The sequence below is a fragment of the Seriola aureovittata genome, chromosome 5, assembly GCF_021018895.1.
Source record: "Seriola aureovittata isolate HTS-2021-v1 ecotype China chromosome 5, ASM2101889v1, whole genome shotgun sequence".
In the NCBI taxonomy this organism is placed as follows: Eukaryota; Metazoa; Chordata; class Actinopteri; order Carangiformes; family Carangidae; genus Seriola; species Seriola aureovittata.
The window spans coordinates 30,134,856-30,149,145 of record NC_079368.1 but is presented as its reverse complement, the minus strand read 5'-3'; the positions used below and the strand labels follow the sequence as shown (position 1 = coordinate 30,149,145).

The 14,290-nt window shown below is 46.5% G+C and overlaps 1 protein-coding gene across 4 annotated transcripts in view; it reads right to left on the bottom strand.

Annotated features, from left to right (window-relative positions):
* Nucleotides 1-486: 486 nt before the first annotated feature.
* dok2 (docking protein 2) overlaps nt 487-14,290 on the bottom strand; it is a 15,091-nt gene continuing 1,287 nt past the window's right edge. The window contains exons 2-10 of one of the 4 annotated variants that reach the window (XR_008827872.1): nt 13,798-13,935; nt 12,353-12,520; nt 9,283-9,391; nt 5,416-5,585; nt 4,953-5,237; nt 4,590-4,685; nt 2,187-3,659; nt 2,110-2,142; nt 487-2,054 (exon numbers count right to left, since the gene is read on the bottom strand). Coding sequence is in view for 1 of the 4 variants with exons in the window: in XM_056376646.1 (XP_056232621.1) it covers nt 2,787-3,659; nt 4,590-4,685; nt 4,953-5,237; nt 5,416-5,585; nt 9,283-9,391; nt 12,353-12,520; nt 13,798-13,935 (1,839 nt within the window). In the remaining 3 variants the exon portion in view is untranslated. Of the gene's footprint in view, nt 3,660-4,589; nt 4,686-4,952; nt 5,238-5,415; nt 5,586-9,282; nt 9,392-12,352; nt 12,521-13,797; nt 13,936-14,290 lie in introns of all 4 variants that reach the window. The other 3 variants (XR_008827871.1, XR_008827870.1, XM_056376646.1) reach the window with 3 other exon arrangements.

Below are 14,290 nucleotides of genomic sequence, written 5' to 3'. Positions count from 1 at the left end.
TTTTATGACCCTTTTCTATATGAAAATGAGCACTGGTACAATTCATGTATGATTTCCTTTTGCTCAATAAAACATTTGAAATAAGTTAATAGTTTGTTTTTGTCCTTTTAAAATACTTTTCTTTTTTTCATCACCCTTTTTTATATATGTCGCGTTTAATTCCCTTTGCATTTATTCTTATTGTTCATAATTTATTACGTTATGATTGTTTCTCATATTTTCAATATTTACACATTTTATCCAGATGAAAATCTTTTGAATAATAAAACATTTGAAAAGAAAATGACTCAGAGGCAGAAGTTACAGATGAAGAGTTTACAGCTTCAGAGGTGGAGAAACACCCCGTCCTCACTGCTCCAGTCTGCAGATACTTCATCAGCAGACAGCAGCGCCCCCCGCTGACCGACAGCAGTAAAGCCTCTGACATCACTCTGCACATCAGTGAAATGAAACTGAAGTTCAGATAATGAGATAAAAAAAACAAAGTAAAAATAAAATAAATGAGGATTTAATTCAGACTGACAGGCTGCTTCTTCACAAACATCTGTACACACCCTGAACGCACCACAAACACTCAGAGAGGAAACAACACACACCCTGAATGCACCACACACACTCAGAGGATGTTAAAGGTTTGATCTCACACTGATGTTTGAGCCTGAAGTCACAGTTCAGTTTGAGCTGATGAAGATGAAGATGATACAGATGTTGACAGTCGATGAAAATCAGTGATAACCAGATGTTGTGAGCTCTGCTGCCCCCTGCTGGATCTGAGGTCACATCCATCAAATGACCTCCATCATTCTGACATGAAAATAAAAGCAGTTTCAACTCTGTCCATGTGGTGCATTTACAGACACTCGGACATCTGAGAACTTTACATTGGCTGTCATGGAGCCTTCAGGGGACTCTCAGAAAATCAGACAAAAAAACAATCAAGTGACCTTTATATTTGTCTTATTCTGTCTTTTCTCCTTTTATTGACACTGTGATTTTATGTCTTTGCTGTTATTGTTTTTGTGCTGAGTCGAGGTCGACCAACATGGCTGCTGTGTGAAAAGTTTTGTATCAAACCTCAGATGTTGGATTGTCCCTGAATGCATCAGCAGGGAGAGTCTCAGCTGTCTGCTGCATCATGAGATGATCAATGATGATCAATGATGATCAATGATGATCACAAAAATCAAGTCAATCAAACCTCCCTGTGATAAACTGTGAGCAGGTTTGAGTCTGAATGAACGTCACCGGTGGAAACAGGAAAGTCGAACACAGGTTCAATTCACACCTGGTACACACCTGTTCACACACCTGTTCACACACCTGTTCACACTGGTACACACCTGTTCACACTGGTACACACCTGTTCACACACTGGTACACACCTGTACACACACCTGTTCACACTCCTGTTCACACTGGTACACACCTGTTCACACACCTGTTCACACTGGTACACACCTGTTCACACACTGGTACACACCTGTTCACACACCTGTTCACACTGGTACACACTTGTTCACACACTGGTACACACCTGTTCACACACTGGTACACACCTGTTCACACTCCTGTTCACACACCTGTTCAAACACCTGTTCACACACCTGTTCACACACCTGTTCACACACCTGTTCACACTGGTACACACTTGTTCACACACTGGTACACACCTGTTCACACACTTGTACACACCTGTTCACACACCTGTTCACACACCTGTTCACACTTGTTCACACACTGGTACACACCTGTTCACACACCTGTTCACACTCCTGTTCACACACCTGTTCACACTCCTGTTCACACTCCTGTTCACACACCTGTTCACACTGGTACACACCTGTCCACACACTGGTACACACCTGTTCACACACCTGTTCACACACCTGTTCACACTGGTACACACCTGTTCACACACCTGTTCACACACCTGTTCACACTTGTTCACACACTGGTACACACCTGTTGACACAGCTGTTCACACTTCTGTTCACACACCTGTTCACACAGGTAGACACCTGTTCACACACCTGTTCACACACCCGTTCACACACCTATTCACACCTGGTACACACCTGTTCACACACTGGTACACACCTGTTCACACACCTGTTCACACCTGGTACACACCTGTTCACACACCTGTTCACACTGGTACACACCTGTTCACACACCCGTTCACACACCTGTTCACACACCAGACCTGACACATCAATACTGGAAACACAGCTTCATGTTCCCAGTGTTCCCAGTGTTCCCAGTGTTCCCAGTGTTCCCAGGGTTCCCAGTGTTCCCAGGGTTCCCAGTGTTCCCAGTGTTCCAGTGTTCCCAGTGTTCCCAGTGTTCCAGTGTTCCCAGTGTTCCCAGTGTTCTCAGTGGGACCAGTGTTCCCAGTGTTCCCACTGTTCTAGTTTTCCCAGTGTTCCCAGTGGGACCAGTGTTCCAGTGTTCCCAGTGTTCCCAGTGTTCCCAGTGGGACTAGTGTTCCCAGTGTTCCCAGTGTTCCAGTGTCCCAGTGTTCCCAGTGTCCCAGTGTTCCCAGTGTTCCCAGTGGGACCAGCAGACTGTGTCTTGTTCATATTTGACTCTTATTCTGAAGTCTCGATCGTTTCCTTCATTTTCAAAGTTGAGCAGTTTTAAAAAGATGAGAAGAAAAGTTCTGAATAATGAAATTTGAAAGTGGCAGATTAAATGTTTGCAGCTCTGAAATCGACCGACGCTTCATGACAGAGTCTGAACCTCCATCATTGATTATTGATTAAATATTGATCAGTCATGTGCTGTCGTTACATCATCTTCACCATGACGTTGTTGTACGGTGAATCCCTCTGCTCCTCCTCTTCCTCCTCCTCCTCCTCCTCCTCCTCTTGCTCCTGCTGCTGCTCGTCGTCGTCTTCTTCTTCTTCTTCGTTGGTGACGTGGATCGCCCTCTGGGGTCGTTTGGGCACGGCGTAGTCGTCCACCCGGGGGTTGTATGGGTACTCGTGACCTTTGGGGTCAGCGGCCGTACCCATGATCCTCCAGGCGTCTCCTCTCATTTCCTCGGGGTCGTCGTACACTGAGGGGGGGCCGGTGGACTTCTGCCCTCCAGAGGCGCCGGCGGTGGCGGCGCAGCCTTCAGGCTCGTCGTAGATGTGCTCCACCTTCCCGTATGTTGGTTCGAGGGCGTCGGCGTCGCTCAGGAAGACGTTTCTGATCTTCATCTCGTCGATGCTGTCATAGAGCGGGTCGCCGCTGGACTCACAGCTTCGGGCAGGATGCGAGCTCAGGATGTCCGCCATCATGTTCTTATTGATGGTATCAAAGGGGAGGGAGTACTCCGGCTCCGGGGGGGTGATCTGAGGAGGGGTGCAGGGGGGGGCCAGGCTGTTCCCTCTCTCCCTCCTCTCCCTCAGGGTGCCTCGCTCGCCGCTGCCCGGCAGCGTGATCTGGGAGTACATTTGGTTCGGGTTGGAGCTCAGTTTGGGGCTGAGGCGGGAGTTTTGGGTGGGGGCGGAGCCAGGGCCCGGGGCCGGGTTGGGGCCGGGTTCGGCGTGGGGCAGGGGGCAGCTGGAGATCATCTTGACCTGGTTCTTGCGGGGGGCGGGGACGCCGCGGGTGTCCAGGGTCAGACTCTTCACTCCGGTCAGAGCTTTGTCGACTGGAGGCTCCAGACGAGACTGAAAACACAACAGGAGAGCGATCAGTGATCAATAACCAGTCAGTCATATCAGTCCCTGTGTTCACCATCACTGTAACAGCTGACAGCGTCCAGCAGATGGAGCTGTGGTCTGATGAACCAGGAAACTATATAACTATACTAAACTAAACTATATTATACTATATATAAATAATAACCAGACCCAGGTATCAGGTATGACATCATCACGTGTTAATGCTGCAGTAACTGACTGTTGATCATTATGGTAAAATATAAAATGATGTCTGAGTGTTTATGTTGTTTATTTGTTTGTCTCGTGTTCGTGAGCTGAGCCTGTTTAGGAGGAGGAGCCTCTGTCCTGATGAAGATGACGAGGATCCTGATGAATGAAATCAATCACTCGGCATTTATTACACATTTAATTACTATTTACTCACATGTTGCATTATTTTAATGAACCTAAGACTTTGGTGAACACGTTTCACTTCCTCCACATCAGTCAAGGTTTGAAGAATAAAAAAAAACGCTTTCAATTTTCAGCATTTGGATCAAAAGACCTGATGACCTGTTGACAACCTGTTGACAACCTGTTGACGACCTTTTGACGACCTGTTGACGACCTTTTGACGACCTGTTGACGACCTTTTGACGACCTGTTGACGACCTTTTGACGACCTGTTTACACAGCGCTCATTAAGAAAGATCTGAGATCGTTCTGAAAACTGTGATGTAAAACACATGGGTATGATGTCACATGCAAGGACCTTTGACCTCAGAGGGTTCGATCCAGACTAAACCCGACAGACGAGGTGAGAGAAACAAACGCACCCCCACACTTCCACATACAGTCCATGCAGTAACACTGCGTCAGAAACACGTCAGAACCAGAACTGGGTTCCCCTCAGAGAACCCAGAACCTCTGCAGCACAGTAGAAAAGCTGAGTCCTACCAGCGGGGGGCGCTGTGGTTGTTGTTGTTGTGAGGGGGTGGAGCTCTCTTTGTCTTTGTGATGTTCGGTCACCATGCTGTACACCCCGTCAGCTGCCTGCGCACAGGAAACAGCTGATCAGCTACAACATCACATCTGGACATCAGCTGGTTTCTGACAGCTCATCACAGCCAACAGGAAACTGACCAATGAGAAACCTTCAAATCTTCATTTGTTTTTAAATCGTTTATTCTGACAATCCTGCTTTTATTCTGAAAGTTCTGCCTTTATGTTCGAAACTTTATTCTGAAACTGTCAACTGCATTCTGTCTGCCCTGCTTTTATTTTGAAACCAAGTACAGATGGCCTGTAATGTCAGCTGACCTGAGCAGCAGGGGGTTGTGGGATATGGCCTCGGGGCTGAGGCGGCGGTGGCGTCCTGCTGTGGGCCAGCGGCGTGTTGAGAGGCAGCGGGGGCAGGTTCAGGGCCTGGGGGATGTCTGGACTCGCCAGCCCCCCCCCGGAGGTCTGCCTGTGGGGGAGGGAGATCCTCTGCAGGTTGATGGCCGCCTCCACGGCCTGAAACAGGAAGTTCCCCTGTTTGGTGTCGAACTCAAAACTCCCCTCGCCAGACTCACACCTCCGCCCCGCCTCGAAGGAGAAGGTGGACTGTAGACAGGAAACAGGTCAGAGGGAGGGTGTGTGTGTGTGTGTGTGTGTGTGTGTGTGCGTGTGCGTGTGTGTGTGTTTGTGCGTACGTTTGTGTGTGTGTGTGTGTGCGTGTGTGTGTGTTTGTGCGTACATGTGTGTGTGTGTGTATGTGTGTGTGTGTGTGTGTGTGTGTCACCTTGTCTCGTCCGAAGCGCCTCAGGTATCTGTACGGCCAGGTGAACACGACGTCTCCACTCTTGTCCAGCAGGTGAAGAGCGTCTACGTCCGCTCGCAGCAACACGTCTCCTTTCAGTCTGCAGCGCTCAGACGCCTCCGTCCTCCGAACACACACCCTGAAGTCACGCACTGACACACACACCCATGCACACACACACACACACACACACACACACACACACACACACACAAACACACACACACACAGTTAGTATAAACAATCAATAAACAGTGACAAACTGAATATTTGTTGTTTCTGATGAATCAATAAAATAATCAGCTGATTAATTGATGAATTGATAATTATGTATAATTCCTGATTAAATACAGAGTCAATGAAATTAAAATAATTCTGACTTCAGACTGAATCCACACTGAGCTTGTTACTGCAGGAAACCACACACACACACACACACACACACACACACACACACACACCTGCAGCACACACACAGGTGTGTGTGCTGCAGGTGTGTCAGGATGTGGGGACAGTAGCAGCTTCAGGAGCCGAACATCACGACCTCAATTATACAAAAAATGTTAAACTGTGTGTGTGTGTGTGTGTGTGAGTGTGTGTGAGTGTGTGTGTGTGTGAGTGTGTGTGAGTGTGTGTGCGTGTGTGTGTGTGTGTGTTGAGCTTTAAAAAGAACAAACACACAGCTCAGAGTTCTGGTTCACCTCATTACCCAACAGTCACCAACAGCTAAATATACGCTCACATGAGCTGCAGCTCAGGTCCACTGATCACAGCTGATCACATGGGCCAAGTCTCACACTCAGACTCAGTCTCAGACTCAGTCTCAGACTCAGACTCAGTCTCAGACTCAGACTCAGTCTCACACTCAGACTCAGACTCAGTCTCAGACTCAGACTCAGACTCAGTCTCAGACTCAGACTCAGTCTGAGTCTCAGTCTCAGACTCACAGTCAGTCTCAGTATCAGACTCAGACTCAGACTCAGACTCAGTCTCAGACTCAGTCTCAGTCTCAGTCTCACACTCAGTCTCAGTATCAGACTCAGACTCAGACTCAGACTCAGTCTCAGACTCAGTCTCAGTCTCAGTCTCACACTCAGTCTCAGTATCAGACTCACACTCAGTCTCAGTCTCACACTCAGACTCAGTCTCAGACTCAGTCTCAGACTATTATCACCAAACTCAACCCATTATCTTTCAACGATGTGAAGATCGTCACAAACTCCTTCATTTCCTCCTGGCTGGATTTCTGCTGCAGTGTTTAAGTAACCTAAACTAGGTTTAACTAGTTTAACTATATAACTGTGTTTAAGTAACTACCTGCCTGTGTTTGACTAGTTTAATCGTGTATAACTAACTATGTGCCGGTGGTTAACTAGTTAAACTAGCTGACTTGCTCCTCTGTAAACAGCTCCTCTCTCAGGGTCCATGTTACTGTTGAAGCTGCTGATTTAAAAACACTCCAGTTCCTAGAAAAGACTTTGTCACTTCGTCAGTACTGACAACTCTTCTTCTTCTTCTTCTTCTTCTTCTTCTACTTCTTCTTCTGCTTCGCTGTGAAGAGCAGCTTCCTGTTGAGAAGAGGAAGTTTGTCCTGTGTAGATAAAAGTCGAGGTCGTCCTGCAGCTGCCGGTCACTGCAGCGCTGCAACACCCTGCACCACACACACACCGCAGCAGGAACTCACCCACATACAAGTTTCCACTACACACACACACACACACACACACACACACACACACACACACACACACACACACACACAGCTGGTCCTCAGAGAGTCAGTAACACTACTGTGAAAACCACAGTGGAAACATCCTGCAGTACTAGTGAAGGGTAACTCCTCTGACACACTTCAGATCTTGTTTCAATGACACAGTCTTCACTCTTTGATCTTTTTATATGTTACATGATGAGATCTTGTGGAGTTTGGCTGATTGTGTTTATAGAGGCTGAATAACTCTTCTAGAAGTGATGCTTCTATAGAACTGCAACAGCAAATATGAAGGAAATGTCTCTGAGACCGGATCATGTTTTCTACAAGAAGTCTGCTAAATAATAATCTCCTGGTTCTGGTCTATGAATCTTAGTCAGTGTGGAAGTGGACCCACTAGAACAGGCATCATCACCTGTCCATCAGCAGGTGACCAACAGGTGCAGCTTCACTGACCGCGTCACATCAGTGTGGCTGTGTGAGGTCAGAGGTCAGACTGGTTCAAGCTGACAGGAACTCAAATAACCACGTTACGACGAAACGACCTGACAGCAGAAGAAGAAGAGCAGAGCTGCCTGTGTCGTACGTTCAGTGAACGCATCGCTGAACATGCAGCGACAGGATCCGAGTCTTCAGCTCCTATAAACTCAGGTTTGGTGCAGCTGCTCATGTTTTCGCTGAGTCATGCAGAAGTTCTGCTGACTCGTATATTTGACTGTAAATCTGAAAATGATTCCCTCTGAGGAACGAACAGATGGTTTCACTTCAGTCCGTCACAACACTTTCTACTTTCTACGTCTTTCAATTCTGCTGCACATGTTCTACTTTTACTGCTGCACATTTATTCTATTCAAAGATTTTACTTTAATAAAAAGATCAAGTTATAATTATAAACACACTGATGGAACCTGTTCTCCTCCCTCTTGTTTTGAGAATGCATGTGTGTGTGTGTGTGTGTGTGTGTGTGTGTGTGTGTGTGTGTGTGTGTGTGTCGCAGCAGATGAATGTGTCATTTTAGCCGCAGGCTGCTAAATTTAACTGCGATAGGAAAAGAGTGAGAAAGAGGAAGTGAGGTTTGGTTGAAGGTGCGACAGAGGAAGTTCTGACTGAACGCTGCTGCAGGAGTTCAGTCACAGGTCTGAGTCTGAAGAGTTCTGGACCTACAGAGACTTTTAAGACTGTGTGTCACGAGATCTTTTAAAGAGCTCATGTGAAGCACTTAGAGCTTCATTTCTTATATGAAATGTGCTGTACAAAATAAAGCTTATTATGATTGTTATTATTATTAAGAGACTGGTCCAGATGTTCTGCAGCTGGTGACCCGTCAGGAGGGAGGGACTTGTTGTTGGGCCTCAGAGAACAGACAGTCTGGACCGTTTAGTTTTCTATATTTCCAGTTTTTAAATAGAGGAAACACTTCGACTGTCACCTGACAAACAGCTCAGTGAGGCCGAGCTGGACTCTGTGGACCAGCTGTCCTGATCCTTTAAGTCCACGTCCATGTGACAGGAAGTAGAACCACCAGCTTGAAGCAGACAGGAGTGATGGTACACGTGGTGGAGGTACCAGCATCCAGGACCACAGTCCAGGACCAGTGACAACCACAAGCTGGGCGTAGTCAGCCAGTTCCAATACCTGGGTCCAGGTGCACAAAACACCTTAAGCTTTTTACTCAAGTATTACCTTACTTACTTGGTCATGCTGCAGTTAAGACAGAGTCAGAGGAACCTTTTGCTTTTTCCCTTTCTCTGGTAGCTAAGGTCTTTTACGATTCAACTGACTAAGCGATTCCTTAACTATATGACTAAGATAAGGAGAAAAGCTTAAATACTTAAGTGAGCATTTTATGGAAACCTTAACTCAGACTTTAAGGAAAATCTTAAGGTGTTTTGTGAAACTGGCTCCTGGGCTCCACCTTTTAGGACCGATGACAATGAATACATTAAAGTTTATGACGTCTGTTGTCGTGAACAGGATGTGAACTGTGATGCGTTCACTGACCGGCACAGTGGGAAAGTGGAGCTGGTTGGAGATGACAGTTTCACACTGACTTGTAGAAGAAGAGAGAACAGATTATGCTCTCGTGCTCATACAGGTAGACAGACGGGTAGGACATGTAGACAGGTGAAGATGTGTACCTGTCTCTCTGCCGCTGTACAGGGAGTTGTCCTCCATTCCTTCATCTTCGTCCACCCGGTTTCCTCTCTGCAGGCTGCCTCGCTTCGCCCCGTGCTCCGTCCAGCTCATCTGCACAGTCAGGACAAACTGCATTAGAGCTGCAACTAACCACCATCTCCTTTAATAACCACCACCATCACTTTTACTAACCACCACCATCATTACTAACCACCATCACCATCCTTACTAACCACCACCATCATTACTAACCACCATCACCATCCTTACTAACCACCATCATAATTACTAACCACCACAATCATTACTAACCACCATCACCTTTACTAACCACCATCACCATCCTTACTAACCACCATCATAATTACTAACCACCACCATCATTACTAACCACCATCACCATCATTACTAACCATCACCATCATTACTAACCACCATCACCTTTACTAACCACCATCACCATCCTTACTAACCACCATCATAATTACTAACCACCACCATCATTACTAACCACCATCACCATCATTACTAACCATCGTCATCATTACTAACCACCATCACCATCCTTACTAACCACCATCATAATTACTAACCACCATCACCATCATTACTAACCACCATCACCTTTACTAACCACCATCACCATCCTTACTAACCACCATCATAATTACTAACCACCACCATCATTACTAACCACCATCACCATCCTTACTAACCACCATCATAATTACTAACCACCACCATCATCACTAACCACCATCACCATCATTACTAACCACCATCACCTTTACTAACCACCATCACCATCCTTACTAACCACCACCATCATTACTAACCACCATCACCATCATTACTAACCACCATCACCTTTACTAACCACCATCACCATCATGACTAACCACCACCACCATCATTACTAACTACCATCACCATCCTTACTAACCACCATCATAATTACTAACCACCATCATAATTACTAACCACCATCATCATCCTTACTAACCACCACGTCATCATTTCTAACCACAACCATCATCATTACTAACCACCACCATCATCATTTTTAACCACCACCATCACTTTTACTAACCACCATCACCTTTACTAACCACCACATCATCATTTCTAACCACCACCATCGTTACTAACCACCATCATCATAACTAACCACCATTATAATTACTAACCACCATCACCTTTACTAACCAACATCACCTTTACTAACCACCACCATCATTACTAACCACCATCATCATAACTAACCACCATCATCATTACTAACCACCATCATTACTTACCACCATCATCATCATAACTAACCACCATCATTACTAACCACCATCATCATTACCACCATCATCATCATAACTAACCACCATCATCATTACTAACCATCACCATCATCATTACTAACCACCATCATCATTACTAACCACCATCATCATTACTAACCATCGTCAACAGAAGTTCACCTGTGACCTTCTGGTGTTACATCACCAGCCTCCACCTGAAACAGCTGGAGGCTCCTGACACATTCCAGATTGTAGGAAACGTCCAGATGAGGTTTGGACAAACAGTTTTTAACAGTCTACGTTATTCTCAGGCCTTCAAAATAAAAGCCTGTGTTCCTCTGGTTGTTTGAGACACCAGTCAGACAGACGCTGCCGTGTGATTGGCTGTTGTTGTGTTGTGTACTCAGACAGAAAGAGGAAGTAGAGCTGTGACTCAGGACTGTCAGGTGTCTGTCATCACCCTGCTATTTATAACCACACACAACATTTACCATCAAACCGAGAGAGGGAACATTTACATTTCATTCATGTTTGATCAATTTTAAGTTGATTTCCTGTTTGTGTCACATGTTAAATGTGTCGTCGTGTTTTTATTAACCATTGCTTCTTTATACAGATCCTCATTCATCAGTTTCCTCTTCTTCTGCTGTCGGAGCTTCAGGTGTGAATGAGTCTGTGACAACCACCGTCTCAGCACCAAGGTGTTCCCAACATGTTCCCACGGCAGAACCATCAGGAACCATCAGGAACTTCTAACCATCTTTTACGATTACTTTCATTAATTAGTTACTTTTTCAAAAGTCTGGACAGAGTCAGAACAAACCAGAACAAACCCTTTGTGTACTTACAGCCCATTTTACATCTTACGTGCTGCTGTCCACTCCCAGTCACAGACTGGTTCTGTGACCTTGACCTTTGACCTTTAACCAAATCTAATCAGTCCATCCTTGAGTCCTAGTGAACATTTTTACCAAATGTGAAGAAGTTCCATCACGGTGTTACTGAGATATTGTGTCCACGAGAATAAGACGGACGGACAACCCGAAAACAAAATGCCTGAAGAGTCAGTTTTTACAACGTGTGACACTACGACATCCTGACATCACACCTTCATTCACACTGCTAACACCCCACACCGACCATGTGACCCGACCACCGTCAGGTGACCCGACCACCGTCACGTGACCCGACCACCGTCACGTGACCCGACCACCGTCACGTGACCCGACCACCGTCAGGTGACCCGACCACCGTCAGGTGACCCGACCACCGTCACGTGACCCGACCACCGTCACGTGACCCGACCACCGTCAGGTGACCCGACCACCGTCACGTGACCCGACCACCGTCACGTGACCTCACTAACGTCATGTGTAGTCAAGACGCCTTTTCAACCAGTTTCAGTTTGAACGTTGTAGTGAGGACATGTCTGCTACTCACTGATTCACAGCTTGAACTTCAGATCGTGTGCGCGTGCGTGTGTGTGTGTGTGTGTATGTGTTTCTGTGTGTGTGTGTGTGTGTGTGTGTGTCTGTGTGTGTGTGTGTGTGTGTGTGTGTGTGTGTGTCTGTGTGTGTGTGTGTGTGTGTGTGTGTGTGTGTGTGTGTGTGTGTGTGTGTGTGTGTGTGTGTGTGTGTGTGTGTGTGTGTGTGTGTGTGTGTCTGTGTGTGTGTGTGTGTGTGTGTGTGTGTGTGTCTGTGTGTGTGTGTGTGTGTGTGTGTGTGTGTGTGTTGTGTGTGTGTGTGTGTGTGTGTGTGTGTGTGTGTGTGTGTGTACCTACAGGGAAGGCGATCTCACACAGCTTGTGAGTCCAGTCCTCCACCTGGTGTCTGTCTGCAGCGAACACGTAGATCTTCTCCGTGGTCTCCACCAGGAACGGTCCTGTGTCTCTGGGACATCCGTCCATCTCCACCTCCGACACCCGGATACAGTCCGCAAGACGGATCACCTAGGAGACGTTGATAGGATGTTATCACCTAGGTAACAGACTACAAAACTGAACTTGTAGTCTTCCTGATAGATTAGGACGCAGCAGGTCAGGGGAGTCAAACCGGTGCAGAGGAGCACAGTAGAAGATGAAGAGTAGAGTACAATAGAATAGAGAAGGGGGGGGGGGGGGGGGGGGGGGGTCGAGAGGTAGAGTAAAGCACATCAGGGTGTAGTGAAGTAGAATACAGTGGAGAAGAACGGTGCAATGCAGCCAGTAAAGTTAAGTAGAGAGCAATAAAGTACAAGGTAAAGTAGAGCAGAGTACAACAGAATACAGTGGAATATAATATAGAATAGAATGTAATAGAAGAGGAACAGGGTGGAGATAGAGCTAGGCAGGGTTCCAGAGAATAGAGTGCAGTATTGTAGAGCAGAGTCCAGTAGAGTCCAGTAGAGTCCAGTAGAGTCTAATAGAGTCTAGTAGAGTGCAGTAGAGTCCAGTAGAGTGCAGTAGAGTCTAGTAGAGTGCAGTAGAGTCTAGTAGAGTGCAGTAGAGTCTAGTAGAGTGCAGTAGAGTCCAGTAGAGTGCAGTTCAGTCCAGTAGAGTCCAGTAGAGTGCAGTTCAGTCCAGTAGAGTCCAGTAGAGTCCAGTAAAGTCTAGTAGAATCCAGTAGAGTCTAGTAGAGTCTAGTAGAGTGCAGTAGAGTCCAGTAGAGTGCAGTAGAGTCTAGTAGAGTGCAGTAGAGTCCAGTAGAGTGCAGTAGAGTCTAGTAGAGTCTTGTAGAGTGCAGTAGAGTCTAGTACAGTCCAGTAGAGTGCAGTAGAGTCCAGTAAAGTGTAGTAGAGTCTAGTAGAGTGCAGTACAGTCCAGTAGAGTGCAGTAAAGTGCAGTACAGTCCAGTAGAGTGCAGTAAAGTCCAGTAGAGTGCAGTAGAGTCCAGTAAAGTCCAGTAGAGTCTAGTAGAGTGCAGTAGAGTGCAGTAGAGTGCAGTACAGTCCAGTAGAGTCTAGTAGAGTGCAGTAGAGTGCAGTAGAGTCTAGTAAAGTCCAGTAGAGTCCAGTAGAGTCTAGTAAAGTCCAGTAGAGTCTAGTAGAGTGCAGTAGAGTCTAGTAAAGTCCAGTAGAGTCTAGTAGAGTGCAGTACAGTCCAGTAGAGTCTAGTAGAGTGCAGTAGAGTGCAGTAGAGTCTAGTAACGTCCAGTAGAGTCCAGTAGAGTCTAGTAAAGTCCAGTAGAGTCCAGTAGAGTCTAGTAAAGTCCAGTAGAGTCTAGTAAAGTCCAGTAGAGTGCACTGTACCTTCTTGTGTTCCTGCTGTTTGCGCAGACTCTTGTCACTCTTCTCCACCGTCCCTCCATCTTTACACTCAAAGAACTCCAGCCTTGAGATCGAACAGGAGCTTTCTCTGTACAGGACGCACCACACACGCTTCCACTTCTACACACACACAGAAAACAGAGGTGGAAACACTGGTCTGAGAACAGTAATAAAGTCACAGAAGTTGCTGCTGTTGAATCAGAGATAAACTCACATGGACAAGATGGCTGACACTGTTACTCCTGCTATATAAGTTCCCTGCTGCTGTTTCCGGGGTTAAAGTGGGAGGAGCCCTAAGGTCCAGGGGGGGGGGGGGGTCTGCCTGAACAATCTGATGTCAGGAGCAGCAGCTTGGCTGTTCACACCAGGGGCCGGTTTTACAAAGATATTTTAGGCTGCATCCACACGGCTACGCTTTTGTTTTAAAACTGGTCTTTCACGCTTTCGAGGACCGGAAAGACACTTTTGGAAAACG